This window comes from Pseudomicrostroma glucosiphilum (assembly GCF_003144135.1).
Source record: "Pseudomicrostroma glucosiphilum strain MCA 4718 unplaced genomic scaffold BCV69scaffold_1, whole genome shotgun sequence".
Taxonomy (NCBI): domain Eukaryota; kingdom Fungi; phylum Basidiomycota; class Exobasidiomycetes; order Microstromatales; family Microstromataceae; genus Microstroma; species Microstroma glucosiphilum.
The window spans coordinates 760,585-787,010 of record NW_020289913.1 but is presented as its reverse complement, the minus strand read 5'-3'; the positions used below and the strand labels follow the sequence as shown (position 1 = coordinate 787,010).

Here is a 26,426-nt window from a genome sequence, read left to right as displayed (position 1 = left end):
TGGCTCGATTAACACGCATTGAAACTTCATCAGTACGCGCAAAAGGGCCTCCTCTATCCATGGGTGCGGTTTATTTGCCCTTTTGTACCGAGTTTCAAGGGTCGAGCTACTGAGCGACTGAAATGAGCCTGTTCATCCCCTCCAAACGCAGCACACCGAAATTCCCACTCTTCCAAGGCTGCCCAGGGCAAGAAGAAGGCTCCTAATCGTAGTTCAGAACTTGTTAATGAGGTGTGTGAAAGAAGGGCCCAAACAGACGCATTTTGAGCAAGTTCAATGCTGAGCAACTTTGCTCTCTCGTACATTGCAGCTTGACGCAAGAGAAGAATTGGGCCGTAGGACCGGCAACTCCACCAGGGTGGCTAGGGAGGCAGAAGACGCAGTTGGTATGTGTCATACAGGGTCCCTCCTTGCTTCAGACGTTGATGCCGCCGCCATCCAATCACAGGAAGACCATTTGAAGTCGAGATTGCCATGACCATTCAACCAATGGTGAAGCAGACAACTCCCCAAGGTTTAGTCAAGGACAAGAAGCTCAAACACTATAGACACTTTGTCAGATTCAAGCCACTGGTGTCCTACCTGAACTTCACTATCGCTATTGCCAAGGGCATTGATCCAGCGACCGGCACACCCGAGGAAGACTATAAGACGGCGCAGCCTCATTTCTGCATACCAAGGTCCAAACGTTTCGACCAGTATATTGCCATCAATTCGCAACAGGACTACGAATACTTCCTCGATGCTCTCAAGAGTAGTAAATGGGTGAATGCCCGCGGTCAGTGGGAGGTCTGGAGGGCGCCAGAGGTTGCACCGAGCGCAGATGATAGTGACGTTGAAGTAGTGTCAGTGAGTCGACCCAGCTCTCCTACTAAGCCGCAGGCAGCCAAGAAGTCTAGGCAGCCTGCCGTTACACCTCTAGAACGCAGTCTACCCCTAGACGACACGATCCCTGAGGTCAATGAGCTCACTCGCAAGTGGCCAGTCTGTACGCACCCTTTGTGCAGAGGTGCGAGGAAGCGCCTCCATTGCTATATCGATGAGAATGCTCATCATTACCCTCTGCCAGATTATGTCATCGAGAGATGGGCTCTAGATATCAGGATGCCAGGCTCACGCTACACAACCACCAATCCACCTTCTCATGTCCTCGACGACCTCCCCATACCGCGCTTTGTCCCTCCAAGGAAGGATGCCACTCGCCATCGCTCACGCCCTAGTATTGCCAGCAGTGCGCAAAGTGCTAGAGAGTCTACGCCAAGCATTGTGTGCGACGAAGAGCTGAGCAGCTGGCCATCTTCTATGACAAGCAGCCACTCTACTTCTGATACTAGGCGCAGCTTGGCAGACATCACCAACTTAGCAGATAGTCGACGTATAGTCAGCGACGGCGCGTTGGGCTCTCAGGCTGCTGCTGCTGCAATGCAGCCCAGAGCCACCAAAGATAACCTTACAGGTCCATACATGAGCTGTCTCGACCTATCCAGGGAGGGCCATATGTGGCAAGACGACGATCTACTCATCAAATTAGCTAATGTGTCTATCTTTGACATGCACACCCTAGCCGACATCTGGCACTGCGACAAGCTGCCACAACTCCACTTTGGTCTCGTCGATTGCTCTCGCATTGAACAGATGCTGCGAGCTTGGCATGCAATCCCTGACGCAGCTCCTAATGAGGCTCAGACCCTGAAAGCGCAGCGCATGAGGATGATAGCGCCAGACAAGAAGGAAATGCAGCGAATGGCGGGCTTGCTGCGTGAGCCAACCCCGCCTACGGCTGCGGCGGCTCAAAACCATCCCTTGGAAGATAGCCAGCAAACCTGAACCATCCCTGGACGTCTGCAGAAGTGATAGACCTTGCTGCGAGCACAATCTGCTGCTCAAAGCCCTGCTGTGGCAGAAAGCCAGTGCCTCGCATTCTGGTCTTGATCTTATTGAAGCATTTCTCTATAGGGTTGAAGTCTGGGCTGTAGGGTGGCAGATACTCAATGCGACAGTCTGCGTATGGGTATGACTCAGTGTGTAGTGCTTTAGTGCGTTAGTACGCCGTTGCCAGACTGGTACGGCACTCCGCGTCGCGTGAATCACGCGACGCGGAGTGCCGTACGATAGCGGCGTTCGCAGCACTCACCCTTGCTAGCCACTAGCTCTAGCACCTCTGACACCTTGTGTATGCTAGCATTGTCACAGACGATGACACTATTGTCGTCAGGATAGGGCCGCATCCTTGGCAGAAGCACATGCTTCAGATAGTAGAGGAAAACGTCGCCATTGATGCTACCTGATTTCATGTAGTAAGCAAAGCACCTCTTCTTCAGTGAGCATGCTGGCAAGAAGCTTAGACGGCGCCCACGCTGGAATGGCTGCCTTAGAAATGCTAAAGTATTCCTTCTAGACCTTGCGCGAGTGCGATTGCAGACCCTGAAGTCGAAGGCTGACTCGTCTACGAAGACCAGATGCCTCGCCTCATATTGGCTCATCCTGATGCGAAACGCGATACGCTTGGCGTCGTCTCGGCTGGTAGCAAAGCAGTTTGCGACCTTGCGAGTAAGACCCATGCGCCTGAGCTCCCTACAGATGAGTGCTTCATGAAATTGCTCGAACCCTAGCCTGACCAGCTCATAAGCAAGCTCGGCCAGGTAGAGGTCACTCTGCAGCCTAACCAGCAAGCGTAGATAGTGTCTTGCAAGAGTAGTCATCTTGCGAGGCCGCCCTCCCTTGCTGTGGCGATTTTGAGGCGGTAGCGATCCTTGGTGAATGAGCCAGAGCGATCTGATACGCCTGGCAGATCTCCTTGAAAAGGCGCCGATCTCGACACAGTCATTTAGAGTGATTTGCTCCCTATCTACGAGCCGCATGAGCGCTATTTTCAGCTGACGTGATATAGTGCGTCCAGGCATGTCAGCGAGGGCTTTTACAGGGTGCTAGGAGCTGATTTGACCGGGTTATCGTCGGAGGGAGGTGAGGAGGCGGAGGAAGAGGTGGTATTTGGGGGCAGCGGCTCTACTCTGCCAAAATTGGGTCGATTGCTGCGATGAAAGTCGGAACGGATAGCTGGGGAGGAGCACTACCGCCAGAAATGGCGATACTAGTGGCGTGAGAGCAAAAGACGGAGTGGCAGATAGAATAGGGTGGTAGCATGGCATGCGGAGAGGCAAAAAGTGACTTCCACAATAGGAACCACCTTTGCTTTGGCGGGCGGCGCGCGCCAACGGAAAGGGCAACGGTTTTGCAAAGCCCTCAAAGAGCCAAGATGCGGGGAAAGTGATGCGATGCTGCGAGAGACGAATGATAATGCTACATCCACGCCGACACAACAGGTCTGGACTCCTCTTCCAGTGGCCTTACCCTCTCCTTCTCACCTCCTCCCAGATTTGCCACTTCTCCTTCTCGCGTCTGACCCTGGCCTCCTCTTCCTTCTTCCGCTGCTCCTTTTCGCTCTCCACCCTTCTTGCCTCCCTCTCCGACAGACGATGTCGATCGGCCTGCTCCTGCCGGGTCAGCTCGGCCTGGTAGGACTTCTGGAAGTCCAAATATCTACGCTCTGCGCGGCTGAGCTTCTTGTCGTGAGCCTCGAGGTAATTCTCTGGCTCTCCTTGCTCTGCATCGACGAACGCAGGCGTCGAAGGAGAAGACGGTTCGTCCTCTACAATGGGCTGACTGACGCCATGATCCCTCTCCTCGTTGCCGACAACCTCCTGGCCCTCGCCTTTGTTGATGCTCTTCTTCGAGCTGAGCTTGCGAGGTCCAAGTCCCAGCCTCGGCGCGAGTATGGAGGCTGGCTCTGCGCGAGGCCCCTCCTTCTCACTGGTCGGAGCACCACTCTCGCGACCCTCAGCTTTCGGCACACTACTCTTGGAGCTCTGCCGACGAGTACCGAAGCCGAGTCCAGGAGCGGCCAAACGGGAGAATCTCCCTTCCTTCTTACTACTCTTGCTGACCGCACTTTCGCCTCCTGTGCTCACCATGCGCGAGTGTGGTGGCCTCGTGGGCCCGCCTGACTCTTGCACAAGAGGAGGGACTGAGCCCATCTCATCATCTTCGTCTCGAGGTATAGGAGGGAGAGGAGCGTCTACAAATGGGTATTCCATCTCGTCAGCAGCGGACGGTTGATTTTGCCCTCGACGGCTGATGACACTAAAGTCTGCCGGCTTCGTAGAGTAAGGCGGGGTGGCAGCGTTCGAAGGAGATCGACCGCCGGCGGAGACTTGGGAGAAGTAGCTTCTCGAGGGCTCTTCCTCTGCCTCCTCTTGCGCAGAGGTAGGAGGAACTGGGCTGACATGTGCGTTGGACGGCAGATCACGCTTTGAGGGCAACTCTCTCTGCTCGATCGCCTGGGCCGTATGACTGCTGCCGTTGGTCTTGCCACTAGTCCCATTGTGACCATTGGAAGCGAGACTCTCGTTCAGAGCAGCGCGAGCTGCCGCCGCTCTCCTTTCGGCAGCTTCGACGGCAGCTCTGGCCGGATCAGCTGGCTGTTCTCCATTGCCTCCCACTGCATTTCCCTTTGAAAGACGCTCGGAGCTCTTCTTCCTAGTTGTGCTTTTACGTATTTCGCTCCTCCCATTCTCAGTAGAGCTGCCGTGAGATGCGGCCCTCTGCTTGCCCCGAGCTTTCACCTCCCCTGATGCCGCCGTGAAGCCTGTGAATGCTTTTGCATTGCCGTATTCGGCGATGCTAGCCATTGGACTATGGCCACTGTCACCCGTGGCGTTCCCACTTTGACCAGGGGCGCTGCTGGATCCCTTCCCTATGGATCCCTGTACGCCAGGTCCAATGACGAGGGCGCCAGAAGGCATTGCTTCCTGGCCTGCAGGGCCTCCAGAGCCGAAGACCTGCTGCATTGCGCTAGAGCTAGTGGCACCAGTTGATGCATTACCTGCTCCTTTCGAGTCTTGATTGAAGTAGCTGTACGAGCCGCCCGTCGACGCGCGCTGAGCACTTGGTCTCCGCCCTGGATTCTGACTAGAAGCGGGTGTGATGGATGGGCTGGGAATGTTGGCCGGAGAAGTCGGGGCTGGAGACGCTGTAGTGCTAGCAGGCAGTAGGGGAGAGATCAAAGCTCGGGCGCCTCCGGCTTGCTGCGAATCCTTCTTGTTGTAAGAGCTCGAACGTTTCGTTTTGATATCAGCCGGCCTGTACTGTGCTGCAGCGGGTATAGCCGCAGGTGGTTCGACGCCAGCGCCGAGACCCAGAGGTCTCGATGGACCCGATGTGGCTGGATTACTTGAGGCCTTGGCTCTGCGAATTTCGGCAGCGGTCATGCCGAAGTTGTTCTGCCCACCTTTTGAAGTTCCCTCCTGACCTCCGCCTACAGTGACCACGCGGTATCCCTTGGAGTAATCACGATATTGCCTAGCATGGTAGTTGGCGTTGGGCTGAGCCTGTACACTCGAACTGTGCGAGGACGGCTCGGCAGCTCTCTTGATGTTGGCTTGGGAATACGAAGGAGGCGCAGACAGGGTACCTGCCCGAGTGAGAGCGCCAGGAGGAAGGGAATAAGTGTGGTCTTTGGGCAGCTTGGGCAGGTGTAGATCTGGAAGTGCAAAGGCTGGCTTTATCCGAATGCTGCGAGCGTAGAGCAAGGTCGAGTACGTCAGCTGTCTGTCTATGCGGTCAAGACTTCCTAATTATGACTCACAGCACTTCATCCCCGCTCTCGAGCAGACCACAATCAGAGTCATCAGCCAGCTCGAACCCCTCCATCTCATCATCTATTCCTTCGCCAATTCTGTTTCTCGTCTCTGGCGCAATGAGTACATTTTGCCTCAGCTCCAGAGCGATCATTTCGCTCCTCCAGCCATGAATGGTCATCAGCTTGAGATTCTCCGACTCGGTCATTGGAGCCGTGGAGGACTTGAGGGAGACCTCGCCTGTGAGGAGACGCAGCACAGAGAGCTTGAGGGTGGAGCCAATCGTAGCCGAAGCAGGCGGTATGGGGTGTGGACATGTGAAGAAGGGAAGGGGCGACTTGGTCCGCAGCTGGATCGAAGGGGCCAGACCACCGCCGGGCAAAGAGGCGGACACGTTGGCCATTGAGTAGGAAGCATCATTACTGCCAGAAGAGGTCCCACTTGCTCCACCCGCACTCGAAGACACGCCGGGAGCGGCCATCTACTCGTTCTGAAGACCTAGTATGCTGGCCCGACTGACAGTCAATGGCGCCGGATATGCTGGAGTGGTGGCCTCGCGACAGTATTATGCCGATGCGGAAGAAAGGAAGAGTGGAGCAGCGACCGGGCCCTGCGGAACAGAGATCCCGGAGCCAGGAAGATGAGCGAAGGCGGGAAGAGTGGTACGCGCAGACTGTGGCCCAGGGTGTCGTACTGCCGTCTAGCTTTGCAATGAGAGGAGGGGGGAGGAGGAAGGATATGAGGTCGGTGAGCTCGTCGATGCTGGTCCAGTTCGATTTCGAGGCTCGGGCCGAATACAAGTATGGTGAGAGTAAGGGCGAAGGCTAGGCTGAGCTTGGCCTCGCAGCCTTGGCCCCAGCCTTTGTCGTTGCTGCCGGAAGGAGAAGTGCGCCTCTGGGACTTTGGCCCTGGGTCGACCTTCGTCACTCTGCATGACCAGCGCCCAGAAGTAAAGACAACTCCGCACCACCTTCACCGACCACTGCGACACGGCGAGGCTCGCCAGAGCTTTCTTACCAACGATGGATGATCACAAGAACGGTCTTCTATTCAACAGAGCGGACAAACAATGGGCGAGAGAGAAGAGAGTGATGCATGGAGATACAGTCAGATACTCTGACTTCTGGTGATAACAGGATCCGTGGCCAGTGTAGCAGCAGCCGCGTGATTGTTCTTTTAGTCTACATCCATCTCCGGGATTTCCTCCTCAACCTTTGCCTCGCCATCAGCAGCCTTCTCCTCTGCGGCCTCCTCCTTCTTGGGCGGTGCATCTTGCTGCGATGGCGCAGGGGGTGCCTTTGGCTTCAGCTTGCTCATGATGGGAGTGCAGACGTACAGCACATCGTCGCGCTGCTTTGCCATGTCAGCAGCCGTCACCTTGGGGTTGACATTCTTCGGCAGCTCACCCTGCTTGTACAGGATGTCGTCCAGCCACTTGGCCACGGTAGCGCACTTCTCAATGACCTTTTGCTTGTCTGCGTCGCTGATGTGGGAGTACTTCTCATCACCGCCCTGAGCCTGCTCAAGGAACTTGTTGATCGTCTCGCGAAGGGCAGAGGCAGCCTTGGGACGAGCGTCATTCTCCTGGAATCGCTTGATGATGGGGCCACCAATCTTCTGCAGCTTCTCAATTCTTTCGACGTAAGCCGACTTTGTGGCATCCTCACCGTCGTCACTGTACAGCCACTCCTCCTCGGCATTGAGGGCAGCTAGGTACTTCTCCTTCTCCTCTGGCTGAACATAAGGGCGCAGAGTCGAGTCGAGCTTGCTTCGCTGGTCGTAGATCATCTCCTCGAGGGCGTTCTTGCGGTCAGCAGTGTCGATGACAAGCTTGTCATTGGAGTACATCTCGCCTTCTGCCTCCTTCAGCTCGGTGAGGATAGAGGGGTCCTTCTTGCCCAGGCCAGACACAACGGGCAGGCTGCTCTTGTCCTTTCGCTGCAGCTTCTTCACTTTTTGCTTGATTGTCTTCGGGGCCTCGCCATCGGCGCCATCTGTCTGCATGGCATCCGGGTTGGCAACCTCCTCCTCCTTCTCTACCTCCTCGACAACGTAGGCCTCCTCGAAGTTGAGGATGCTGTGCAGATTCAGCCTCGTCTTGACCTTGACAATGGAGTGGTCACCATTGGCAGTGGGCTGGACACCCTTGACTGTGAATTGGCCGAGGAAGGGGTTGATGCCCTTGGGCAGTTGCTCTGGGTTGGCATAGTGAGCTTCCAGAGTGAAGGGCTCCTTGCGGTAGAAGGTGAGAATCTTGGTAGAGGGAACGGGGTTGTTGGGCTGGAAGACGAGCAGCTCAGTCTCTTCATCGACGTCGGCCTTCTCCCAGGTGACCTTGATGGGATAGCTGGTGACGTCGTGAACGGCAAAGTCTCGCACACGGAAGACAGGCGAGAGGGTAGCGCAGGCGAGTGTAGCACCTCGGGCCACGGCCTCGTCCTGGTTCGAGGTGAAGGACAGAACCTTGCCGTTGAAGAACGCAGAGACACGCTCCTTGAGAGCGGGCACACGCGAGCTGCCACCAACCATCTCAACGGAGTAGATGTCGTCCTTTGCCAGACCAGCCTGCGAGAGGGCAGACTCCAGAGGAGCAGTGATGCGCTCAAGCAGGGGAGCCATGAGCTGCTCGAACTCCTCACGCTTGAGCTGCGACGAGGCATCAATGTCCTCCATCAAAGACTCAACATTGAGGGGAGCAATGGCGTTGGCGGAGAGCACCTTCTTGAGCCTCTCACAGCCGGCGGCAAGTCGGAAGATGGCCTTTTGGCTGGACATGACGTCGACCTTGTACTTGCCCTTGAATTCCTCGGCAAAGTGCTTGAGCAGAGCCAGGTCCATGTCACGACCACCGAAATGCCTGTCGGAAGCAGTACCGAGAACAGTGAGCTGACCCTTTGAAAAGGCAACGACGGCGACCTGGTAGCTGGAGTGACCGAAGTCACAGAAGACGACGTTCCTCGGGTTCTCTGGCTCAGGCAGGTCGGTCTTGGTGATACCGTAGCCGAGGGCGGTAGCAGTGGTGTCGTTCATCAGTCGCAGGGGGTTGAGGCCAGCCACCTCGGCAGCATCCAGCATTGCCCTACGCTGAGGGTCAGTGAACCACTGAGGTACAGAGAGCACGACGTCGCTGACACCAGCGCCTCCGAGCTCCTTGCTGGCAGTATCCCTGAGCTTACCGAGGTAAGCTCCCATGAGCTGAGTGGCAGAAAAGGTTCGCTCCTCGTTTGCGAAGCGGACCTTGACGCCAACCTCGCCCTTTGTGTCGACGAGCTCGGCATTGATGAACTTCTTCTCGTACTCCTGGATGTCCGAGTCCTGGAATGTGCGGCCGATGAGACGCTTGAGTGATCCGACGGTGTTCTTGAAGTTGGAAGTCTGCATCGTGGCGGCAGCCTCTCCGATGGCACGGCTCTTCTGACCGAAGGAGATCAGCGATCTGGAAGAAGATGGGCGGGGGAGAGAGGTACAGGGTATAGTCAGTACTCAGCTGCAAGACATTGATCTTTGGTCACCATGCCTACTCACGGAGTCTGACGATTCGAGACCTCATTTGCCAAAACGTCTACTCCACGCTGACGGGCAGCTCCGATCTTGGAGCTGGAGTTTCCCACGTCGATTCCGATGACGGAAGCCATGATGGTGGGGTGTGATGGGGAGGAGGCGGGGGGAACGGGGTGATGTATAAGTCTAGTGGTGGTCTAAAAGGAAAAGGGGGTATCTATGTCCTCTCCTGTGATGAATGGTGAGGAAGGGGAAGGTGGGTGGGTGTGCGAGCGGGTGTGACTTGTGCTAGAACGTCTGCTCGAGTGTATGCGCCTGTGCCCAATTTCTCGGTGAAAAGGAAGGAGGTGCTAGTAACTTCGCGGTGGAATTCTGCGCGCACAAGATCAAGACAACCTCGTGGCGCATGAAGCTCAGGCTCAGCTCCACTTGCCCCACCAACTCCCGTTCCGTCGACGCTTGCCCCGCTCCCGCCATACCCACTCCAGTTCCACACACATCGGGCCAAGGGAGCCTCGCCCTCATCCCACCTGACAGTAGCACATCCTCTGTACCCATACAACAGTCATGGCTTCAACCTCGCCCTACCACCTTGCCCGGCCCATTCACCTCATCAAGTCACCCGCCGTATCCGTCCCTCCGCCCCTCACGTTCCCCACCGACTTACACCCGCTCCCGCCAGATCTGCACGCCTACTTCGTCTACCCCTTCTCCCTCGAGGCCTACGTGACGGATCCCAACAATCCAAATTCTTCCACCATCGAGGAGCTACATAAGCGGCATGTGCAGTATCTGGAATGGAGAAAAGGGGAGAAGGAGAGGGTAGAGAAGGAGAGGATGAGGAGGGTGGCGCCGGGGTGGGACAGGGCGTCAGGACCGCTGCAGCCCAAGAGGGTGTCGCTGCTAGCCTCCAGTGACGGCGGCGGAGCGGCTTCTCAAGGAGCCTCTGGTGCTAGTACAATTGCCGGTAGCTCTACAGACGCCACAGACCCACAGTCTCCCCCTTCGCAACAGATGGACGCGATGCAAGAGCTCGTCGAACATCTCACCAAGCTCGATGCGGCTGCTGAAGAGAGGCAAAAGCAGCAGGGTCAAGACGATGCATTGATATGATCTCGAAAACCTAGCTAGACAGACATACGACCAAGCCCCGACCGCCTACACTATACCCCAGAGCCCGACTTGAGCATAAGTAGGGCTTTGTCACGCCGAGGCACTTCTCACGACACAGCTAAGACACATGCATGCAGGCAATGTCATTCGTCCAGTTCATAAGAGTACACATAAGGATCAGTGGTGGTAAGAAAGAAAGAAAGAAGGGAAATGCCACGTCTTGAAGTGGGAGAGCAGTTGCAATATGCACAGCCTTGCCCGTGATTTGTTGGACTGATTGTAGACCCTATTCTCCCCGTTTCCCTCGAACACAATGACCCAATGTTGTACCGATCTTCCTCTTCATCTCAAATTCCAAATTGTACGCTTTACTTCTTTCCTCGTTGCTCGCGAGCAGTCTCGGCAGCCACGTATCCTTGACCTCCAAGGAGACCCAGCACACCCACCGTCACGGCGCTGACCAGCCTTCGGTCCCAGGCCTTGGGGTTGTTGCGCTCACGGTAGGCAAAGTAGCCTAGACCACCAAGGAGAGCAACATTGATGGCTCCCAGCAGGGTTCCCCAGGCCTTGGGGTCGCTGCTGAGCTGACCCCATCCTTCTTGCACCTGCGCAGAGACCTCCCTTGCCCTCTTGGACAGCTTCTTTTCTGCCTTCTTGGCGTCCTCTGTCAGCTTGGGCGCCTCCTTCTCGGCCCACTCCCTTGCACTCTTGGCCTGCTTGTCTGCGTAGGCCTTTGCATTCTTGGCCTCCTTTTCGGCAAAGGCCTTTCCATCCCTGATCTTCTCATCAGTCGTGGTGCTCTCGGCGTACTCCTTGGCCTTTTGGGCCTCCTTTGAAGCGTAAGCCTTGCCTTGCTCATACTTTTCCTGAGCAAAGGCCTTGCCGTCTTGGATCTTTTGTTCGGTCGAGGTGCTGTCCATGTACTCCTTTGCCTTCGAGGCCTCCTTTTCGGCGTATGCCTTTGTCTCGGCGTATTTCTCGTCGGCAGTGTTGGCAGCCTTCTTTGCATTCTTCTCGAGCTCCTCGGCCTTCTGTTCGTCCTCTGACTTCTTGGAGCCAGACTTCTTATCGTCCTTCTTGGTCTCAGTCTTCTTCGAGTCTGCCTTCTTGCTGTCCGATGACTTCTTGTCCTCGGCCTTGTGTGCCTCTGCCACCCGCTTGTCGTGCGCGTCTCGCTTCACATTTGCATCGTGTGCCGCCTCCTCGTCGATCTTGCGCTGGTGGTCAGCAGCATCTCGCTCGGCCCGTTCTGATTGCTCGGCGCTGTCGGTCCTGAGATTCTCTAGATTTGACTCGTGAGGTACAACATTGATCTAGCCAGCGGAAGGAGGGAGATGTGGGCGTGCAGTGTTTCCAAGTTAGCTTCGCGTACCGCGGAACCACGCCAAAGATTCAACGACTCCTGCTGTCAAGTTCACAATTGCTACTCACCGATCCAGAGTCTACATCCACGCTGTTTTGCTGAACGCCCTCTGAGCCGGGGAGGCTGCCCTCGAGCCACTCCTGGCTGGGCTTGGCTCCTCCACCCTCACTGTTGTGTGCTGCGATGGATGCGTAGGACATGGCTGAAGGTCTTTGTGTAAGAGAAAGTGATGTGAAGCTGATGTACGGTGCAAGGTAAGGAAAGGTAAGAAGGGAGCAAGGTTGGCCAAGGCAGAAGGGTCCTTGAGATGGTCGCTGCTGCACAAGGCGGGCGGTGCGGGTGTCCTTTTGGCCGGGAGGGAGCCACGCCGTCATCTTCTCACTTGGCTCTCCGCCCTGCCCCGCGCTTGCAGCTTGGGCCAGACCCAGTGACGTAGCTCCCGCCCGAGCAGGGGCCTCCGGATTTACATGAGTCACACGCAGAGCACCCACGCTCGAAACACACACAATACAATCAGGGCCACAATCAGGGCCATCAGCGCTCATTTGAGGAGGAGAGCTGCAGCTCCGAAACATGACCTTTGCATTCGCTAGACAAAGCTTGGCGCATCTTACACCTATTGGCCCCCCTAGACTGCTAAAGAGCATGTCCAGCGCGTCCACACGCTCCCTGCACTCCTCACAAGGTCGTAGCACCGAGATGAGCAAGGCGTCCTCGGCGGCAGACATCTTTGGTGCAGACGATTTCGACGTGGATCGCTACCTGTCCAACAGACCGCGTTTTCCCCCGCACATCTTCTCTTTCATTAAGTCGTACCTGTCTACCTCGCAGGCAAATGCTGCACCTTTTCCTGGCACCCTCTTGGACCTTGGCTGCGGTCCGGGCTTTTCATCTTTTCCCTTGCTCGACCATCCCAGCTTTGATAAGCTCATTGGGATCGACACGGGCAAGGGAATGGTACGTATCGCTCCACAAGCATACGAGGCATGGCTCTCGAGCCTCCCCAGTGGCTCGCAGCAGAGGCAGAACCTCCAGGGCAAGCCAGTCTCCTTCTCCGTCGCCTCTTCCAGCGACCTTTCCGAGGTCGTGCAGGACAATAGCGTCAACCTCGCCATTGCCGCTACTGCTGCGCACTGGTTCGACCCTGGACCTACTTGGGCCGAGCTGAGTCGCGCACTCAAGCCAGGCGGCGCCGTGGTGTGGTTCACGTACGGGGAGAACTACCTCCCGCGTCACCCGACGCTGCAAGGGGACATCTACCATTTTATGCAGGGCGACTCAAAGGCGGGCGACTCCATCGGCCCTTATTTCCCGCAGCCTGGCCGGTCCTACCTGACGAACCTGCTCCAGCAGGTGCCCTTCCCACACGAGGTCCGGCCTGCCCTGCCGAGCACATTGAGAGAGCAGTGGGACGTCTCCTCGGCTACACGCAAGCTGCACCCGCTAGCAGGAGAGGGGTACGCCGATCTCTCCTGGACCACCGCTCCTGACGCACACGCCCTCCCGGCGGAAGCAGAGCCCTTCCGCCTGGAGCAGGTCATGTCTTGGGAGCGGTATGAGTCGTACATCCGCTCCGCCTCGGCGTACCATGCTTATATGCGGGAGCACGCCGAGGAAAAGGAGGGGCCGGAGGATGTGGTAGGTAGATTTGTGCGCAGCTTGAGGGGTAAGGTAGACGAGGAGCGGAAGAGGAGCATCGGCACAGAGGAGGCGCTGGACGAGGCACACGTAAGAGTAGCGTGGCCGTTGGGTTTGATGGCAATTAAGAAGAAGGCAAAGGCAACGTAACATCGCGCCGCCGCCGGGTGAACAGCTTGCCAAGGTGGTGAACCGTGCGACAGCTTGCTCGCTTAGTCCCACGCTGACCCGCCTCCGTCAGCCCAAGCCGAATCGTCTCCGCCGAACAAGGCACCGCCTGGTGCTGGCGTTACAAACGGCAATGAAGCCTTCTCTCCAGTGTCGCTTGGGCCGCCTTCGCGCTTCGCAACTTTGCCAGACGACCTCTTGACCTCGACGATGCCTGCTACGGACGTCTGAGCACGAGAGCCCTTCTGGCGTTTCTCCTGGTCATTGGTAGCAGTGACTTGCGGCTGACCGGGCGACTCCGCAGTCGCACTTCCCGTGGTCAGAGCGTCCCAAGCGACACGAGGCTGCTTTTCCTTCTTTTCTTTCTTCATCTTCTCAGCTCCGTTTGCTTTCTTTGCAGTCTGCTCGCTGTGCGGAGCCACGTCTGCCCCAGACTCTTCCTTGGTGCGTTTCTGCTTCTTCGCCGACCCGACTTTACCAGATCTTGCATCTATCTTGCCTTTAATCTGATCCTGAGCCTTGGGCTTGCCACTCTCCGCTCTGACCTTCGCGCTGTCCTTTGGGAGCTTCTGCTGCCCCTTCTCTGGCCTCGCATCTTCGTCATTTGTGTCGACCCCAGCAGAATTCCACATGTCCTTCTTCTTGCCCCTCTTTGCCCTCTTGCGCTTCCCTTGTCGAGGTTGATCCACGATTTCCCTCTTGCCAGTCTCCTCGTCCGAGGCGACACCGGCGTCTGAATCGTCCTCCGGAGGGGGCGGACCCGCTCTGGCCAGCATGCGATCATCATCGGTTGAGCGACTAACAGATGGAAGGCCACGACCATCCCTCTTGCGCTTCTTGTCACCCTGCGCTGAGGCAGCCTGAGCCTCTGGAGTGACCGCCCCTCCATCGGATTGAGCTGGCCCCCTCTTTGGCCACTGAGCTGGCCCGCTCTCAGCGCCAGCTGGCGGCTTGCCGCCTTTCTCTCCCTTCTTGGTCTTCTCTACCAGCCTTTGATTGTCCAAAACGGTCAGACCAGGCAGGGCCGCCTTGACTTTTGACCGATAATCGTCCTCGTCCTCTACGTCAGCATTGCCTGCCAGAGTCAGGCTCTTGAGCGCTCTCAGCCGTTTGCCTTCGGCTGTGTCTGATGAGGCAGAGAGGAGGGTTGCCGAGACATTGTCCCAAGTCAAGTTGCAATGGCCTACATCCAGCAGGTCCAGACCTCTCCCTTCGCCTGACGCGCCTCTGCCCCAATTGTTGATATGGTCCGGCAATCGGGAAAGCCGCGAATTGTGCGACAGCCTTACTTCACGCAAGGCGGAACACATCGTGAAGTCAGGCAAGGAACCTGCGGGCTCGGCCTCGTCGTCTTCATCTTCGCCGACTGCGTCTCCAAGGCTGTTGTGGCTGATCGACAATTTTGCCAATTGAGGCAAGTTCGCAGGGAGCGAGGCGGGCAGAGAGCCGATTTCATTGTGGCTCAGTACCAGCGTGTTGAGGTTGGGCAGGTAAGGGATCGCCTCGAGAGCTTTGGAATCCAGACGATTTTGAGTAAGGATGAGAGCTCGCAGCTCGGAAAGATTCATGAGAGTGGCCTTTGGCGGTAGCAACCTTAGTGAGCAGGAAGACAAGTTGAGCACAAAGAGGGACTTGACCGTCTCGAGGCCCTGGAAGGCAGCTCGTGAAGAGGACGTTGAGCCCTGACCGAGTGTAGGATTACCGGCAAGATTGAGCCAAGTGAGGGACTCGGCGAGGGTCTTGCCCTCTGTGGCTTTGCCCTTTCCCTTTTGCTTCTTTCTGTCTCTCTCGGCGAGCAATTGTGCCATTTCAAGGAAGCGCAACGTCTCTAGTCCGCGTTTGTTACCAGCCTCGAGGGCTTCTTCATCGTCATCGAGAGGTGTCCCGGGCTGCATATAGCTAAGATCGAGCTTGTGAAGGTTGCTGAACTTGCTCAATGTCGAAGCCAGAGTGGGTATAGGGGGCAGTGGATTGGAAGCAAGCGCTAGTGATGTCCGCTCAAATATGGACACCTCTGCTTCGGACTCGTCGTCGTCGTCTTCACTGTCGTCTGCCGGGGTTGGGACAGAAGTCACTGTAGGGGCAGGCGGACGAGACGGGCCACCCTTTTGCCTTCCTCGGCCACGAGCCATCCTTCCCCTATTCGGAGACAGTCTCCCTTGACCCCGAGGTGCGGACGAGGAAGAGAAGGACATTGTTGAAGCGTCTGTGCAAGACCACCTCCAGAACTTCGAGGGGGATACGGAAGCAGCAGAAGGAAAGAGCGCCCGTCGCGCCAAAATTTCTGGGCCCACGACGCCTGGGCCAAGCCACGCGCTCGGGCTGAGCCAGTCCAACTCCACTCGCGCCGGCCAAGACAAGTCGTAGCTTCCGATCGTCTCGTCGCATCAGGTCCCCTTCCCTACGGCTGCGCTACTTTCGACATCGAGAGACTGCCGAAGCGCCTTCTTGCCAGCAGACGTTGGTCGGAGAGATGCCTTCAGACTCGTACAACTTCAAGCCAGGAGGATCCCTGAAGTTCAAGGGTGGGGACACGGTCAGCGGGAAGAGCAAGAAGTGAGTAGTCCATCCCGAAAGCCTTCTCAGCCAATACAGACGAGAAGAAGATTGCTCAACGCATTCCCATTCGCACGTCTCCCATTTCGCCCTCGCAGGAAAAAGTCCAAGTCATCTTCTCATGCCACTTCCTCTTCTCTAGCCAAGGGGTCAGCACATCATGACGGCGCTCCTTCTTCTTCGAAGCTCACAGAGGAGGAGGAGATGCATCGCTTAGTCAAGCGGCAGGCGGAGCAGGAGGAAGAAGATGACGAGGATTTCGACGAGGGCATCCGGTCTAGGTCAGAGGGAAGCAGCAGAGCGCAAGGCTCGTCCTCTACTGGTAGCAAGGCGGGGAGCGGCGGTAGTGGCGCCAGAAAGACGACAGAGGCGGAGAAGCGCTTCGAAGAGGTACAGAAGAAGCGAGTGAGTAGAGAGGTTGGAAGGCCGTATGAGTCATTGTAGGAGCACACGTCGACAGCTGAACGAAAGACTCACTCACTCACTCCCTGCTGCTTTGGCCCCTTCAGAGGCAAGAAAAGATCCGCAAAGAAGCAGGCATGTCGCACAAGGAAAAGGTCGCCGAATTCAACAAGTACCTCGAGAACCTCAGCGAGCACCACGACTTGCCCAAGGTCGGGCCGGGCTAACCCGACTTACACCCCCAGACTCAATTCAATATATTTCGCGTTCCCCAAAATTGGTCAACCTCACCTCGCATTGTATTGACAAGTACGGAACCGTGACGCCCAGATGAATGACGCTTTCGCCTCAGGTGCTCACCCGGCCTTTCTGACCACTTCGCTCCAGAAGCTCATCTCACTCTGGATCCTCTGCAGAGAGATGCTCCCCGGCCCCTTTTCTAAGCTCACCTTGACTCTCGCGCCCACACCGGCTTTCAAGCGCCTCGCAGCTGCTTCGCCTCCTGCAGACTTTCTCATCTCTACCGACTTCTTGTCCAGGAGCTTTTCCAGGGCATTGCGTAGGCGAAGCAGCGAGGAGAAGAGCATCAAAGAGGACGAGGACTCTTCATCTGTTGATGATTGCACTGTCGAGGTCGAAGCAGAGAGCGGATGAAGGCTGCCGCCGCCATTGCTTGGACGATTGACGCCAGCGCCAAGGGTCTCGGGCAGCCTTGCCACATGCGTCAACTGAGCCACCTGAGAGTAGAGGCTGCCATACCTTGTCGCAATCAGCAGCAGCCCCTCTTCTGTCACAGACGTCGACCTTCCGCCCGACAAGGTGGCAGAAGCAGAGTTCATCCATCCCTGCATCATCTTGTAGCCCCCTGCAGCAGCACCGCCGCCACTGCTTCCGCTACTGGGCTCCTCGCCCGCCAGACGCAGCACAGCTTCGATTTCGTCTTGAAATCTTCGTTGAAAGAGTGGCCAGGCTTCCATCTTGAATTGCAGCAGAGGTCCCGTAAGGACACTGGCAGCGCCTCTGACGGAGCTCAGGTCGAGTAGATGATCCGTTAACTGTATCATACACAGCAATGACATCAGGGGCAGAGGCGTCGTCGAAGTGAGCAGAGAACGTGAGAAGGCCAGCCATGTGCCCGTCACTGGCTCGAAGATCTTCTTGAAAATTTCGTCTGCGGCTCCCCGACCCTTGAGTGCGGACTGCTCAGCCTTTGACAGTTGGACCAAGTCGCCCTTGTGATGCTCATCGTCTCCATCCTCGTCATCGAATGTTGGTGTCGAGGCCTCGGAGATGACGCCGAGGCCTGCAGACTCGCGCAAGTGCAGCGGAAGCTGACCACCTGCTACTGATGCAGAGTCAGAGGGTGCAGGGCCGTCGTCATCCTGTGTCCTGAAAGTGTCGCCTTCCTCCCACTCGGTGATGGGTGTGGGAGGTATGCTACCCGTCGGGCTCATTATACCTTCACTTCCAGCCGCCCTTGAGCTCCTACGCGCAGAGCTGTGTCGCCCTGTGACTTGATGGTGGCGCTGCGAGGAGACCAGAGTCTCAAAGTATCTTACGATGAAGGTGTACTCCGAGCAAGCATTGTCGAAGAAGACGAGGGCGAGGGAGCGATAGAGAGCTTCGGGCGGCTCCTTCTGCGAAACAAAACCGACAGTCTGGCGGTCAGAGCTTTGCTCTCTGCGTTCAGATTAATGCTCTACTCACGTGTGCTGCGTCATCTCCCATGTACCCCAGGGTCACTCCTGGTCCGGCGACCTTGGCATACTCTAGCCTAGAAGGGTCCGTCATCCAGACGTCTTTATCACTCTTTGCTCCGCCGAAAAGTCCCCCTCCCACGTCTGCGATGCCACCCTCGCCTCCGGAATCGGCGAAGCCTCTCTTTCCGACTTGCGTGAGAGACCTAGCATATCTCCGGAATCCAGTTTCAAAATACAATCGTGCGGCTGACACGTAAGCACGTTGTACATCTATCGCGACTCGAGGCATTTGTCTCGCAAGAAAGGCATAGAGGGGTTGATGGTGGGGGAGGAGAATGGAAGTCTGAAGCACCTGTAGGTTGGTAGAGACGGATAATTTGAGGAGGTTGAAGGGAGACACGAGATAAGCTCGGATCTTGGAGGCAGCCTGTGTCGAGAGCGGAGAGAAGTCTAGCTGAGCTGGGCTCACTACAGCGGTAAAAGTGTGAATCCGCATCTACCTACCATTACTTTGGTCGCCTCTACCACTTCTCTGGCCTCGTGCAGCGCCTTGAAGCTGCTCTCCTCGTCGCTGGGCGGCTTTGCCTCGTAAGCCGAAGACGTCCTTTGAGTCAATGTGAACCGCCTTGCGCTCCTGGCTCCCGGACCAGCAGCGGACGTAGGCGTTACAGCAGCAAGCTGGTCGAGTGGCTTCCTGGTGGCCTCTAGCGACCTCTCCAGCTCCCTCACAGCCTCTACCCATGACCTGTCCGGCTCCGTCTCAAAGATCTTCTCTACGACTCTTGGGTCAAGAACCAGTCCTCCCTTGAGCATCCTCTCGAGTGGAGCTTGTAATGCCCTCTTCACCTTGAGCTCCTCTTCAATCCTCTTACTCTTCTCCTCGAGGCTTGAGATCTGCGATGAGACTAGCCCAAGGTCGTTCGAAAAGGTAGTGAGGAAGACGGAGAGGTGATCGAGGGAGGATATGGAAGACTCCAGCTCGGCATCGAGGGAGAGAAGGGTGGGTGCATGTGAGAGGAACACTTCTCTTTGGTCCACTTTTGCCCGCTCGGAGTCTTGCAGGGCAGCATCGACGAGTGTCCTGAGGTCGTTGAACTTTGAGGAGGACAGCAGTGCTTGGATATCGGCTGTCGCGGCAGCCAGGTCGTGTGCTGGGAATAAGAGGTGTTGGTTCGGGAACCGCTCAGCTTCCAGCGACCGCATGTCTAAGCTGGAGGGCATACTCACCATCATCAGCAGAGGCCAGCGCCCCCCTCCCGGCATTAAAGGAAGATGACGGAGAGAGTGATGAGGTCGAGGCACGTGGCACTCCCTCTTCTATGCCATTGGCCATGGCAGTGGTCATGGTGACATTGGCGGAAGGGGTTAGTCTAGGGTACCACGGAAAGAGCAACTCGCAATTGCTCGCGGGCCACCACGACTCCTTCCTTCCGTCCCGCTCGCGTCGGGAAGGCGAAAGACACACATGCGGAGGGTACAGATCGTCGCTCGCAGCACGCTCTCAACTCTGTGTACTACAATCCAACGTCACTCAACGTCGATGCAAGGAATGCTCCTTGGCCTGAGAGGGCATTGTAGTAAGAGTGATCAATGCTGGCACACTGACGATCATATTGCTTAGTTCTTCAAATGACAAGAACGACCAGCTTCTGACGCGCTATTGCGCCCCTCTTGGCCTCAATGCTGCTCTCTGTCGCTCCCGCTCGACCCTTCCGAAGAATACGAGCTCGAAGAATCCAGCTGGCCTTGGTACAGCCTCTTTGCCGTGGAGAGTAGTGGCAGTATGCCACGATGGCATCCAGGCGAAGAAGACCGGCTGATGCCTCAGGCACCGTCGCACGTCCACGTCGACCCGCAGCAAGTCCGCGTCCGGCGGTGCCTGGTAAGGGCAAGTCCGCGGTCTCCGACGCAGTTGCTGACCGCAATGGTTTGCGGGCAGAGCGGACGAGGTCGCTCCTGCCCTGATCTGCCCTGACCTGCCTCTAACCGCCAAGGTCCTCGCTCTTCGCAACTACAAAAGCCCTGCCAGAGCTCGTCAAATTGTGGATTTCCCCACTATATCTTACCATTCCACCACTGCACCACCCCCACATTGCAACCAGCGCTCAGCACCATCCCCTCGCTATCGGTCTCACTTCACTCACCATCGTAGATTACCATACATCGATCAATCCCTTCACCTAAAGACGCAACATCGCCAGTCCTCGCCTTCATGCCGTCGCACAAACACTGGGACTGACACTGGCATGACATGAGTGAGTTCGCGACAACCTGAAGCCGACAGCGACGCCTACTGATGTGTACCACTTCACCAATCTCTTTCACGGCACTCTACCACAAGGTCTCAATCTACCGCAACGTATCACCTTTCGTAGAAGCTACAGAGGCCGTCACTATGCCTGCTCAGCACTTCCTCGCGTCGACAAAGGTGAGTACCAACGAGGATGGCAACGACAGCGAGCAGTCATTTCTTCCTCGCGTTCTGAGAGTCTCACATACACTCTGACCGCTTCGTCCATCTCTCCTCCACGCACGCCACCCCCTGCCCTCTCAGAGGCATCGTCATGGAACCACTACCACATTCACCTCACACTATGTACAATCTGGTTGTTTACAGCGCCAGCGCCGCGCAGAGCAGAGCCTCATACAGGAGCAATCCTGAGGATGCTCCGCCCACCGCGGCAAGGCTTGCTGAGCTTGCAAAGCTCTACAAAGCCCAGAGGGAGGAGGAAGAGGGCAGGGCGAGGGAGAAGGAGAGCGAGAGGGACCCTCGGGCAAGCCTTCGTCGCTGAAACGCAAAGCCTCTACGCAACCGGCTGGGCAGGACTTGCCTGCTCGCAAAGCAGCAGCTGCAAAGGCCGCAAAAGAGGTCGCAAAGCTGCGCACAGAGCTGGCAAGGGCCGAGAAGGATCTGGCAGCCAGACCTTCTCACCGGGGACTGTTGGCGGAGAGGGACCGGGTGGCAGCCCTGTTGGAGGCTGCGCAGAAGTGAGTTCCATGGTCTGCGTCCAATAAGCCTGCCGGGCGCATCTACTGACAGAGGATCTCCCACAATCATTCACAGAGAGGGGAGAGGGGCGGGACAGGCTTCGACAACGGCTCAAACGCCGCAAAGCCTGGCGAGGGATGAGTGGGTGTACATCCTGGAGAAGCGGGCTGCGGAGCGCCTCAAGGAGCCAAAAGTCAAGGACAAAGTCAAGGACAAGGTCAAGGACGCTGTTCCCTTCGACCCTCTGGAGCGCCAGAAGCTGGGCAAGCGGCTTCCTCTACGCTTTCGACTCTCCCTTCACTTTGGTCGGATCTCAAGGCCAAAGACGATCTCTACGAAGACGAAAACCTCTTGGGGGGCGGGCCGGAAGCGGTTTGACTACAACAGGCCTGTCGAATTGATCACCCCTCAGCATTTTGAGCCCACACGCCTCGCCTGCCGACAGATGCACTAGTGAATGTTCACCTTCTCTTCTGTCGTCTACACACCGCCTTCCATTAAGCAACGGCGAAGCTGTAGAGGATCTCCCGTACTTTCACCTGTATCTACGATCACACAATACTGTCATCTTTCTTACTTGTCTCGCAGGCAGCGTCGTCGCATGTCCTCAGTCACACCAGTTGAAAGACATTCGTATCGAACTCTGATAAATCATTTAAATCGTAGCTGTTTATTGCACAGTGGGACATATGATAGAGAATTCGATAGCTTCCTCCTCAGCACTACATAATCCACCCTTCTCCTGCTAACATTCACAGCCCGTGCCTTGCCTCTCATACCTTCCGATTTCGCAAAGCAGTCTTGTTGCTATGAGCTGCCTTTGCTTCTTTCTTTAGCCGAGAAGGGGAGCGTTCTCTCCCTCAGCAGTGGCGCGCCTTCCCTTGATGATTGCAAACAAGCTCCTCAGCACAGCCACGAGCGAGAGCAAGAAGAAGACGAGTGCGCTCCAGTGAATGAAGCGGTTTGCGTTTCCAGGAGTCTGGTGTTGGAAGATGGCGAGGAGAGCCAAGGAGATGACGGCTCCCGAGGCAATGTCGCCCTCGCCGTAGAGGGCGTAACCTGCGCTGGTACCCTCTAGGAAGAGCAGACCGAGGAAGACGAGGATGTCGCTCACAATTCCAGGCTTGGAGCTGTGAGCATCCTTACCAAAGGCGGCGAAACCAGCAACAACGGCTAGGACGACGGAGAGACCGTGCCAGAGGGAGAAGGGGAGGTGGATGACCAGAGTGTCAAGGAGGTTCTTGCTCTTGTGGCCCGTCTTGAGTGTGTGGAAGATGGTGCTAACAGTTCCAGCAATCATCAGCATGACCAAGAAAGCCAGAATAGCCCAGATCCTATCCGTCTTGGAGTGGTGAGAGCCCATGGAGCTCAAGGTGGCGTAGACGGAGTTGAGCAGTGCGAGAATGGGGAATCTCCAGCCCACACCTTCAATCACGGGCTGGTATCCAGCTGGGTGGAATTGGTAGATGATGAAACCGAGGAGGAGGAAGTGGATGAGACCCCAGATACCAAACAGCCAGCTGTCGGGAGTGATGAAAGTCTCTTGGGCACCAGTACCCCATTTGGCTGCGTTGGGTCCCAGGGCTCCGTAACCGTTTGCACTGAGGAAGATGAGGTAGACTACGACATTGGCAGCCTTGAGCGGCAGACCATCTTTCCAGTTTGCCATCTTGTTGGTAGGAGGTGGACGGGGAATGAGATAGAGGGGAAGAAGGACGATGGTTGAAGGTAGAGACAGCGAGCACACTTACGCTGCCTTGCTCTTTATAGACACGCCAGCCACTCTGATACTTTTTCCCGTGGCTTGAGCGTGGACCCCTGCTGGGTGATGACGTCGCGGCTCAGCCTAAATTCAGACCACAGCCGAAGCGCAGGCGCGGGGCCACACGCGCCAGACCGCCGCGTCTGCTGACCCCGCCTTGCCTCCTTGGCACACGTCAAACGTCAGGTTGCCCCTTTCGGACATCTGCAGCGGTACCGCCGATGGTATGGGGGCATGGAGCTACGGACATGATGGCAAGCGCAGAGTTGCGATTCATAGTATCCACCGCGATCTGCAAAAGGGCCCGAAGCGGGTCATCGAGGGTACAAAGGATCGGAGACTGAGGTCGCTGCTGGCATCCCCCAATCCTTCGGTCAATATTCAATCATTCGCGATACTCAGGAGAATACAGGAGCCTCAGACTGGTTCACGTCGAGCGCAATCAGGTCTCGAGGGGGCAGCTCTGTCGAGCCAGGAGCTGGAGCGGGGGCGGGGGCAGGTGAGGATCCAGGCGTAGGCGCAAACGCTTCTGGCTGCCCTTCCCCTTCCTGCTTCTTACCTTCTTGGCTTTTCTTGTGGATGAGCCATGCTAGGACGCCCAAGCCCGCCGTCGCCAGACCCGAGCCGCCCATCACGACCTTGTGCTTGGTGGAGAGACGATCATTGAAGATCTGGAGCGTATCCCTGTGCGACCTGGTGAGCCTTGCATCCAGGACTTCGTCGGTGGGCTCTTCTTCAGGAATCGAACGCTTGGTCATCGTAAGCGACAAAGGCATTTGCAGCTGGGATTCTTTGGGCGCTACGTAGGCGCGAGGGGGCAGCGTCGTTGATGGGGGAGTTGGGCCAAGGTCAGGAGCTGGGGCAGAAGCTGGTGCCGGCGGAATGGCTTTGCCCTGCTCCTCTGCACCTTGCTTCTTGCTCTCGTTGGCTTTCTTATGGATCTGCCAGCCCAATATGCCCAATCCACCAGTCGCCAATGCAGAGCCGCCTAGTTGGAGCCTGTCCTTTGTAGAGAAACGCTGATTGAGCTCCCCAAGTGCACGCCAATGAGACCTGCTAAGTCTCACGTTCAAGACTTCACCCTCGTCGCGAGGGGATAGCGTTGGCGCAGGTGATGGTGCTGGACCAGGAGCTGGAGCTGGGGAAGAGGGTGATCCTGGCACCGGTCCAGACTGTGGGTCTCCGGGACTCCAGTTCTGCTCTTCCTGCTTCTTCTTCTTCTTCATACCCTCAATGAGCTTCCATAAGACCAGACCGAGTCCGGCAGTACCAGCTGCGCCTACGGCATAGCCGAATTTTGTCCTCGTACTGATGTTGTCGTTCATCACTCTCGCAGCTGCCCGGTGTGTTGGGGTGAAGCGACCCTCGAGATAGACTTCATCACCTGCCTCTTTGGTCGTCACTATGTTGACCTTGCCTCCCCGTGACTCAGAGCTACGCTCTTGCTCTGCCGGATAAAGCTTGCGGCGTGGATGTACGGAGCTTTGCTGCAGGTCTTCGTCCGGCGTGGGCAGAGGCTTGGCCTTTTGACGAGACCTTGCCTCTCGGTACAGCCCCCATCCGCCTCCCAAGGCCGCAACCCCTCCGCCGAGCGCCAGGCCCAATTTGGCGTACGGGTTGATCCGAGGCAAGACATCGTACGTGTCATCGTCGTAAGCCCACGCTCTTCGCTCGAAAGCTGACGGAGACCGCTTCTTCTCAGCACTGCCAGAGCGGTCCCAGGCTCCATTCTCGCTTGCCTCTTCAAGGCCGCGCCTGTTCTGCCGTCCGGGCCTGTTGAAGCCGGGTGGTAAGTGCTGCTCTTCCGGGTCTCGGACAGGCTGTGGGTTCTGTTGAACCGGCGGTGGCTGCTTCTTCCGCGCCGCCTCGATCTCTTGATTTGCCTTTTTCTGATCCCTGAGGTATTTTTTCAAGAGCTGCTGCGCCATGAAGCCCACGCCGGCAATTCCAAGCCCTCCGACAACGTAATGCCATATCTTGGGTGACCAACGAGCTTCCTGTAACTCATCGTCACCGTCGTCATCCTCGGATTCCAAAGAACGAGGGGCCAAAGATGGTGCGTCCTCTGCGAGTTTGACCGGCGAGGGAGCTGGCGCAGGCGCAGGAGCTGCAGCCGCTTTCTGCCTCTTCTTCCTGGCGTGTGCTTCAGCTATGGCCCGATAGATGGTGTAGCCACTACCAGCCGTGATGAGAGCAGACAAGCCTCCGAAGACCGCGTTAGGGTGCTTTTGAGCAGTCTGGACAATGTAGATGAGTGGATTGGCGCGTCTGTGCAGATTCTCGGTAGGGTCGATGTACTCGTCCCTCCCATCAAGCTCATTCAGTACGCGGGTGGCCTCTTCCATATTTCCACGGTCTTCTGCCTTTGCATCACTGCGACTGAGCAGTGTTGTGCTGTCATCCGTACCCTTGTGGGGGGCAGGTGCGTCTTTTGGAGCAGGAGCGGGTGCGGGTGCGGGCGCAGGTGCGGGACCATGGTGATGACGAGAAGCTGCAGCAGCGGCTGCTGCTGCTTTCTCCCTCTTTTGTCTTTCCTTCTCCTCGGCTATACTCAACCCGAATCTGAGGCCAGCGAGAGTCGTAAAAAGGCTTCCCAACGTACCGTACACTACCATGGGATGCTTATTGACCATTTGACCAACGTAGAGTACAGGATTGACGCGGGGCCGCAACGGCAGACTCTCGATAGGATCGACGTCGTTGTCCCTTCGTTCCAGCTCAGTGAGCAAGTGTGTGCGTCTGCTATCACGACGAGCTTTGTCGGTCTGGTCAGCCCGAAGTAGCAATATCGTACTCCCTTCCGCACGCTTGCGTGGCGGAGGCACCTTACTGGGTGCAGGCGCAGGCGCAGGGCCCAGGAGAGGAAAACAAGCAGGGGTTGCGGCAGCGCCTTTTTCGCATTTGTGTTTGTTCTTCGGCTCAAATACACTTGATCCAAACGTGAGGCCAGCGGCAGCCGTTATGAGGGAGCCTAGGGTACCATAGACCACGTAGGGATGCTTGTTGACAAGCTTACCAACATAGAGCAGAGGGTTGACGCGTCGCTGCAGAGCCTCAGTGCCTTCAGTGTATAATTCACTTCGTTCAAAATTGATCAGCAGGTGAGATTTTCCGGTGTCAGAGGGAGAGTGGCTCTCTATCAAATTTGCCTGATGTGATGTCTTGTTCTGGCGACCTTGACCGCGGGCACCAGTGCCTGTAGAGTGGCTGCCATTGCTTTCTCTCTGGTAAGGACCTTCCTTGGGTTGCATCCCAGCCTCATACAGCGGCACCGGTGCTGCGATTGCATTTTGCGAGACCAGAACAAAGACAAGTGCCGTCAGAGACACCCTCATGGCCGACCGAAGTGAGCTTCAGCGACCGGAGCAAATGTGCTATTGCTGCCGCTGCTGCTCGCGAGGCCTTCGTTCGGGTATACAGAGGCCAGCTCTGATATGTCACGCCAACCTCTTAAGGCTGATAAACAGCGGTCTGGAGAGCGTGAGAGTTCCGAGCAGAAGGGAATTGTGAGAATGAGATTGAGCGCTCGCAGTCTCGAGAATGAAGAGCCTTGCATACTATATAGACTGCCTGGCAAAGTAGGCCGCATAAGATTCGG

The 26,426-nt window shown here is 56.7% G+C and overlaps 12 protein-coding genes across 12 annotated transcripts; 5 read left to right on the top strand and 7 right to left on the bottom strand.

Moving 5' to 3' along the window:
• Nucleotides 1–198: 198 nt before the first annotated feature.
• Nucleotides 199–1,827, top strand: BCV69DRAFT_302307 (hypothetical protein; the record flags this gene model as incomplete). Its single annotated transcript, XM_025494637.1, has 5 exons — nucleotides 199–231; nucleotides 311–386; nucleotides 449–849; nucleotides 883–1,009; nucleotides 1,070–1,827. Coding segments are annotated over 5 exons (1,395 nt in total), but the record flags the coding sequence as incomplete, so codon positions are not given.
• Nucleotides 1,828–3,260: 1,433 nt separating this feature from the next.
• BCV69DRAFT_309646 (hypothetical protein) lies at nucleotides 3,261–6,569 on the bottom strand. Its single transcript, XM_025494731.1, has 2 exons — nucleotides 5,645–6,569; nucleotides 3,261–5,571 (listed from the first exon to the last, which is right to left on the bottom strand). The coding sequence occupies exons 1-2, from the start codon at nucleotides 6,115–6,117 to the stop codon at nucleotides 3,348–3,350; spliced, it is 2,697 nt and encodes an 898-aa protein (XP_025350934.1). The 5' UTR covers nucleotides 6,118–6,569; the 3' UTR covers nucleotides 3,261–3,347.
• Nucleotides 6,570–6,731: 162 nt separating this feature from the next.
• On the bottom strand, nucleotides 6,732–9,393 carry BCV69DRAFT_279690 (putative heat shock protein Hsp88). The gene is made up of 2 exons (XM_025491341.1): nucleotides 9,162–9,393; nucleotides 6,732–9,072 (listed from the first exon to the last, which is right to left on the bottom strand). Exons 1-2 carry the CDS (start codon nucleotides 9,269–9,271, stop codon nucleotides 6,813–6,815), a joined length of 2,370 nt encoding a protein of 789 aa, XP_025350933.1. The 5' UTR covers nucleotides 9,272–9,393; the 3' UTR covers nucleotides 6,732–6,812.
• A 299-nt stretch (nucleotides 9,394–9,692) lies between these two features.
• BCV69DRAFT_291767 (hypothetical protein) lies at nucleotides 9,693–10,250 on the top strand (the record flags this gene model as incomplete). The annotated part of the gene is made up of 1 exon (XM_025493765.1): nucleotides 9,693–10,250. The coding sequence occupies exon 1, from the start codon at nucleotides 9,705–9,707 to the stop codon at nucleotides 10,248–10,250; it is 546 nt and encodes a 181-aa protein (XP_025350932.1). The 5' UTR covers nucleotides 9,693–9,704.
• Nucleotides 10,251–10,372: 122 nt separating this feature from the next.
• BCV69DRAFT_279689 (hypothetical protein) lies at nucleotides 10,373–11,850 on the bottom strand. The gene is made up of 2 exons (XM_025491340.1): nucleotides 11,682–11,850; nucleotides 10,373–11,563 (listed from the first exon to the last, which is right to left on the bottom strand). Exons 1-2 carry the CDS (start codon nucleotides 11,811–11,813, stop codon nucleotides 10,619–10,621), a joined length of 1,077 nt encoding a protein of 358 aa, XP_025350931.1. The 5' UTR covers nucleotides 11,814–11,850; the 3' UTR covers nucleotides 10,373–10,618.
• Nucleotides 11,851–12,312: 462 nt separating this feature from the next.
• BCV69DRAFT_244458 (S-adenosyl-L-methionine-dependent methyltransferase) lies at nucleotides 12,313–13,401 on the top strand (the record flags this gene model as incomplete). The annotated part of the gene is made up of 1 exon (XM_025490108.1): nucleotides 12,313–13,401. One exon carries the CDS (start codon nucleotides 12,313–12,315, stop codon nucleotides 13,399–13,401), a length of 1,089 nt encoding a protein of 362 aa, XP_025350930.1.
• A 519-nt stretch (nucleotides 13,402–13,920) lies between these two features.
• On the bottom strand, nucleotides 13,921–15,227 carry BCV69DRAFT_275214 (RNI-like protein; the record flags this gene model as incomplete). Its single annotated transcript, XM_025491067.1, has 2 exons — nucleotides 13,921–14,014; nucleotides 14,050–15,227. The coding sequence occupies 2 exons, from the start codon at nucleotides 15,225–15,227 to the stop codon at nucleotides 13,921–13,923; spliced, it is 1,272 nt and encodes a 423-aa protein (XP_025350929.1).
• Nucleotides 15,228–15,892: 665 nt separating this feature from the next.
• On the top strand, nucleotides 15,893–16,604 carry BCV69DRAFT_275213 (DUF1754-domain-containing protein; the record flags this gene model as incomplete). The annotated part of the gene is made up of 3 exons (XM_025491066.1): nucleotides 15,893–15,975; nucleotides 16,074–16,380; nucleotides 16,485–16,604. The coding sequence occupies 3 exons, from the start codon at nucleotides 15,893–15,895 to the stop codon at nucleotides 16,602–16,604; spliced, it is 510 nt and encodes a 169-aa protein (XP_025350928.1).
• Nucleotides 16,605–16,733: 129 nt separating this feature from the next.
• BCV69DRAFT_309639 (hypothetical protein) lies at nucleotides 16,734–19,452 on the bottom strand (the record flags this gene model as incomplete). The annotated part of the gene is made up of 4 exons (XM_025494730.1): nucleotides 19,305–19,452; nucleotides 18,582–19,228; nucleotides 18,085–18,504; nucleotides 16,734–18,014 (listed from the first exon to the last, which is right to left on the bottom strand). The coding sequence occupies exons 1-4, from the start codon at nucleotides 19,420–19,422 to the stop codon at nucleotides 16,734–16,736; spliced, it is 2,466 nt and encodes an 821-aa protein (XP_025350927.1). The 5' UTR covers nucleotides 19,423–19,452.
• A 738-nt stretch (nucleotides 19,453–20,190) lies between these two features.
• BCV69DRAFT_9217 (hypothetical protein) lies at nucleotides 20,191–21,365 on the top strand. The gene is made up of 3 exons (XM_025495635.1): nucleotides 20,191–20,332; nucleotides 20,419–21,065; nucleotides 21,142–21,365. Exons 1-3 carry the CDS (start codon nucleotides 20,329–20,331, stop codon nucleotides 21,205–21,207), a joined length of 717 nt encoding a protein of 238 aa, XP_025350926.1. The 5' UTR covers nucleotides 20,191–20,328; the 3' UTR covers nucleotides 21,208–21,365.
• Nucleotides 21,366–21,690: 325 nt separating this feature from the next.
• On the bottom strand, nucleotides 21,691–22,790 carry BCV69DRAFT_279684 (hypothetical protein). The gene has a single exon (XM_025491339.1). It carries the CDS (start codon nucleotides 22,733–22,735, stop codon nucleotides 21,899–21,901), a length of 837 nt encoding a protein of 278 aa, XP_025350925.1. The 5' UTR covers nucleotides 22,736–22,790; the 3' UTR covers nucleotides 21,691–21,898.
• A 436-nt stretch (nucleotides 22,791–23,226) lies between these two features.
• Nucleotides 23,227–26,163, bottom strand: BCV69DRAFT_275209 (hypothetical protein; the record flags this gene model as incomplete). Its single annotated transcript, XM_025491065.1, has 1 exon — nucleotides 23,227–26,163. The coding sequence occupies one exon, from the start codon at nucleotides 26,161–26,163 to the stop codon at nucleotides 23,227–23,229; it is 2,937 nt and encodes a 978-aa protein (XP_025350924.1).
• Between the last annotated feature and the right edge of the window lie 263 nt (nucleotides 26,164–26,426).

What these genes read in the sequence shown, in the direction of transcription:
- BCV69DRAFT_309646 (XM_025494731.1), bottom strand. Translation starts at nt 6,117, where the DNA reads ATGGCCGCTCCCGGCGTGTCTTCGAGTGCGGGTGGAGCAAGTGGGACC. An exon ending in GAGAGCGGGGATGAAGTGCT is followed by an intron (nt 5,572 to 5,644) that starts GTGAGTCATAAT and finishes CTACGCTCGCAG; the next exon opens with CATTCGGATAAAGCCAGCCT.
- BCV69DRAFT_279690 (XM_025491341.1), bottom strand. Translation starts at nt 9,271, where the DNA reads ATGGCTTCCGTCATCGGAATCGACGTGGGAAACTCCAGCTCCAAGATC. An exon ending in GTCTCGAATCGTCAGACTCC is followed by an intron (nt 9,073 to 9,161) that starts GTGAGTAGGCAT and finishes ATCTTCTTCCAG; the next exon opens with ATCGCTGATCTCCTTCGGTC.
- BCV69DRAFT_279689 (XM_025491340.1), bottom strand. Translation starts at nt 11,813, where the DNA reads ATGTCCTACGCATCCATCGCAGCACACAACAGTGAGGGTGGAGGAGCC. An exon ending in TGGATGTAGACTCTGGATCG is followed by an intron (nt 11,564 to 11,681) that starts GTGAGTAGCAAT and finishes TCCGCTGGCTAG; the next exon opens with ATCAATGTTGTACCTCACGA.
- BCV69DRAFT_9217 (XM_025495635.1), top strand. An exon ending in CTGTTGGAGGCTGCGCAGAA is followed by an intron (nt 21,066 to 21,141) that starts GTGAGTTCCATG and finishes AATCATTCACAG; the next exon opens with AGAGGGGAGAGGGGCGGGAC.
- BCV69DRAFT_279684 (XM_025491339.1), bottom strand. Translation starts at nt 22,735, where the DNA reads ATGGCAAACTGGAAAGATGGTCTGCCGCTCAAGGCTGCCAATGTCGTA.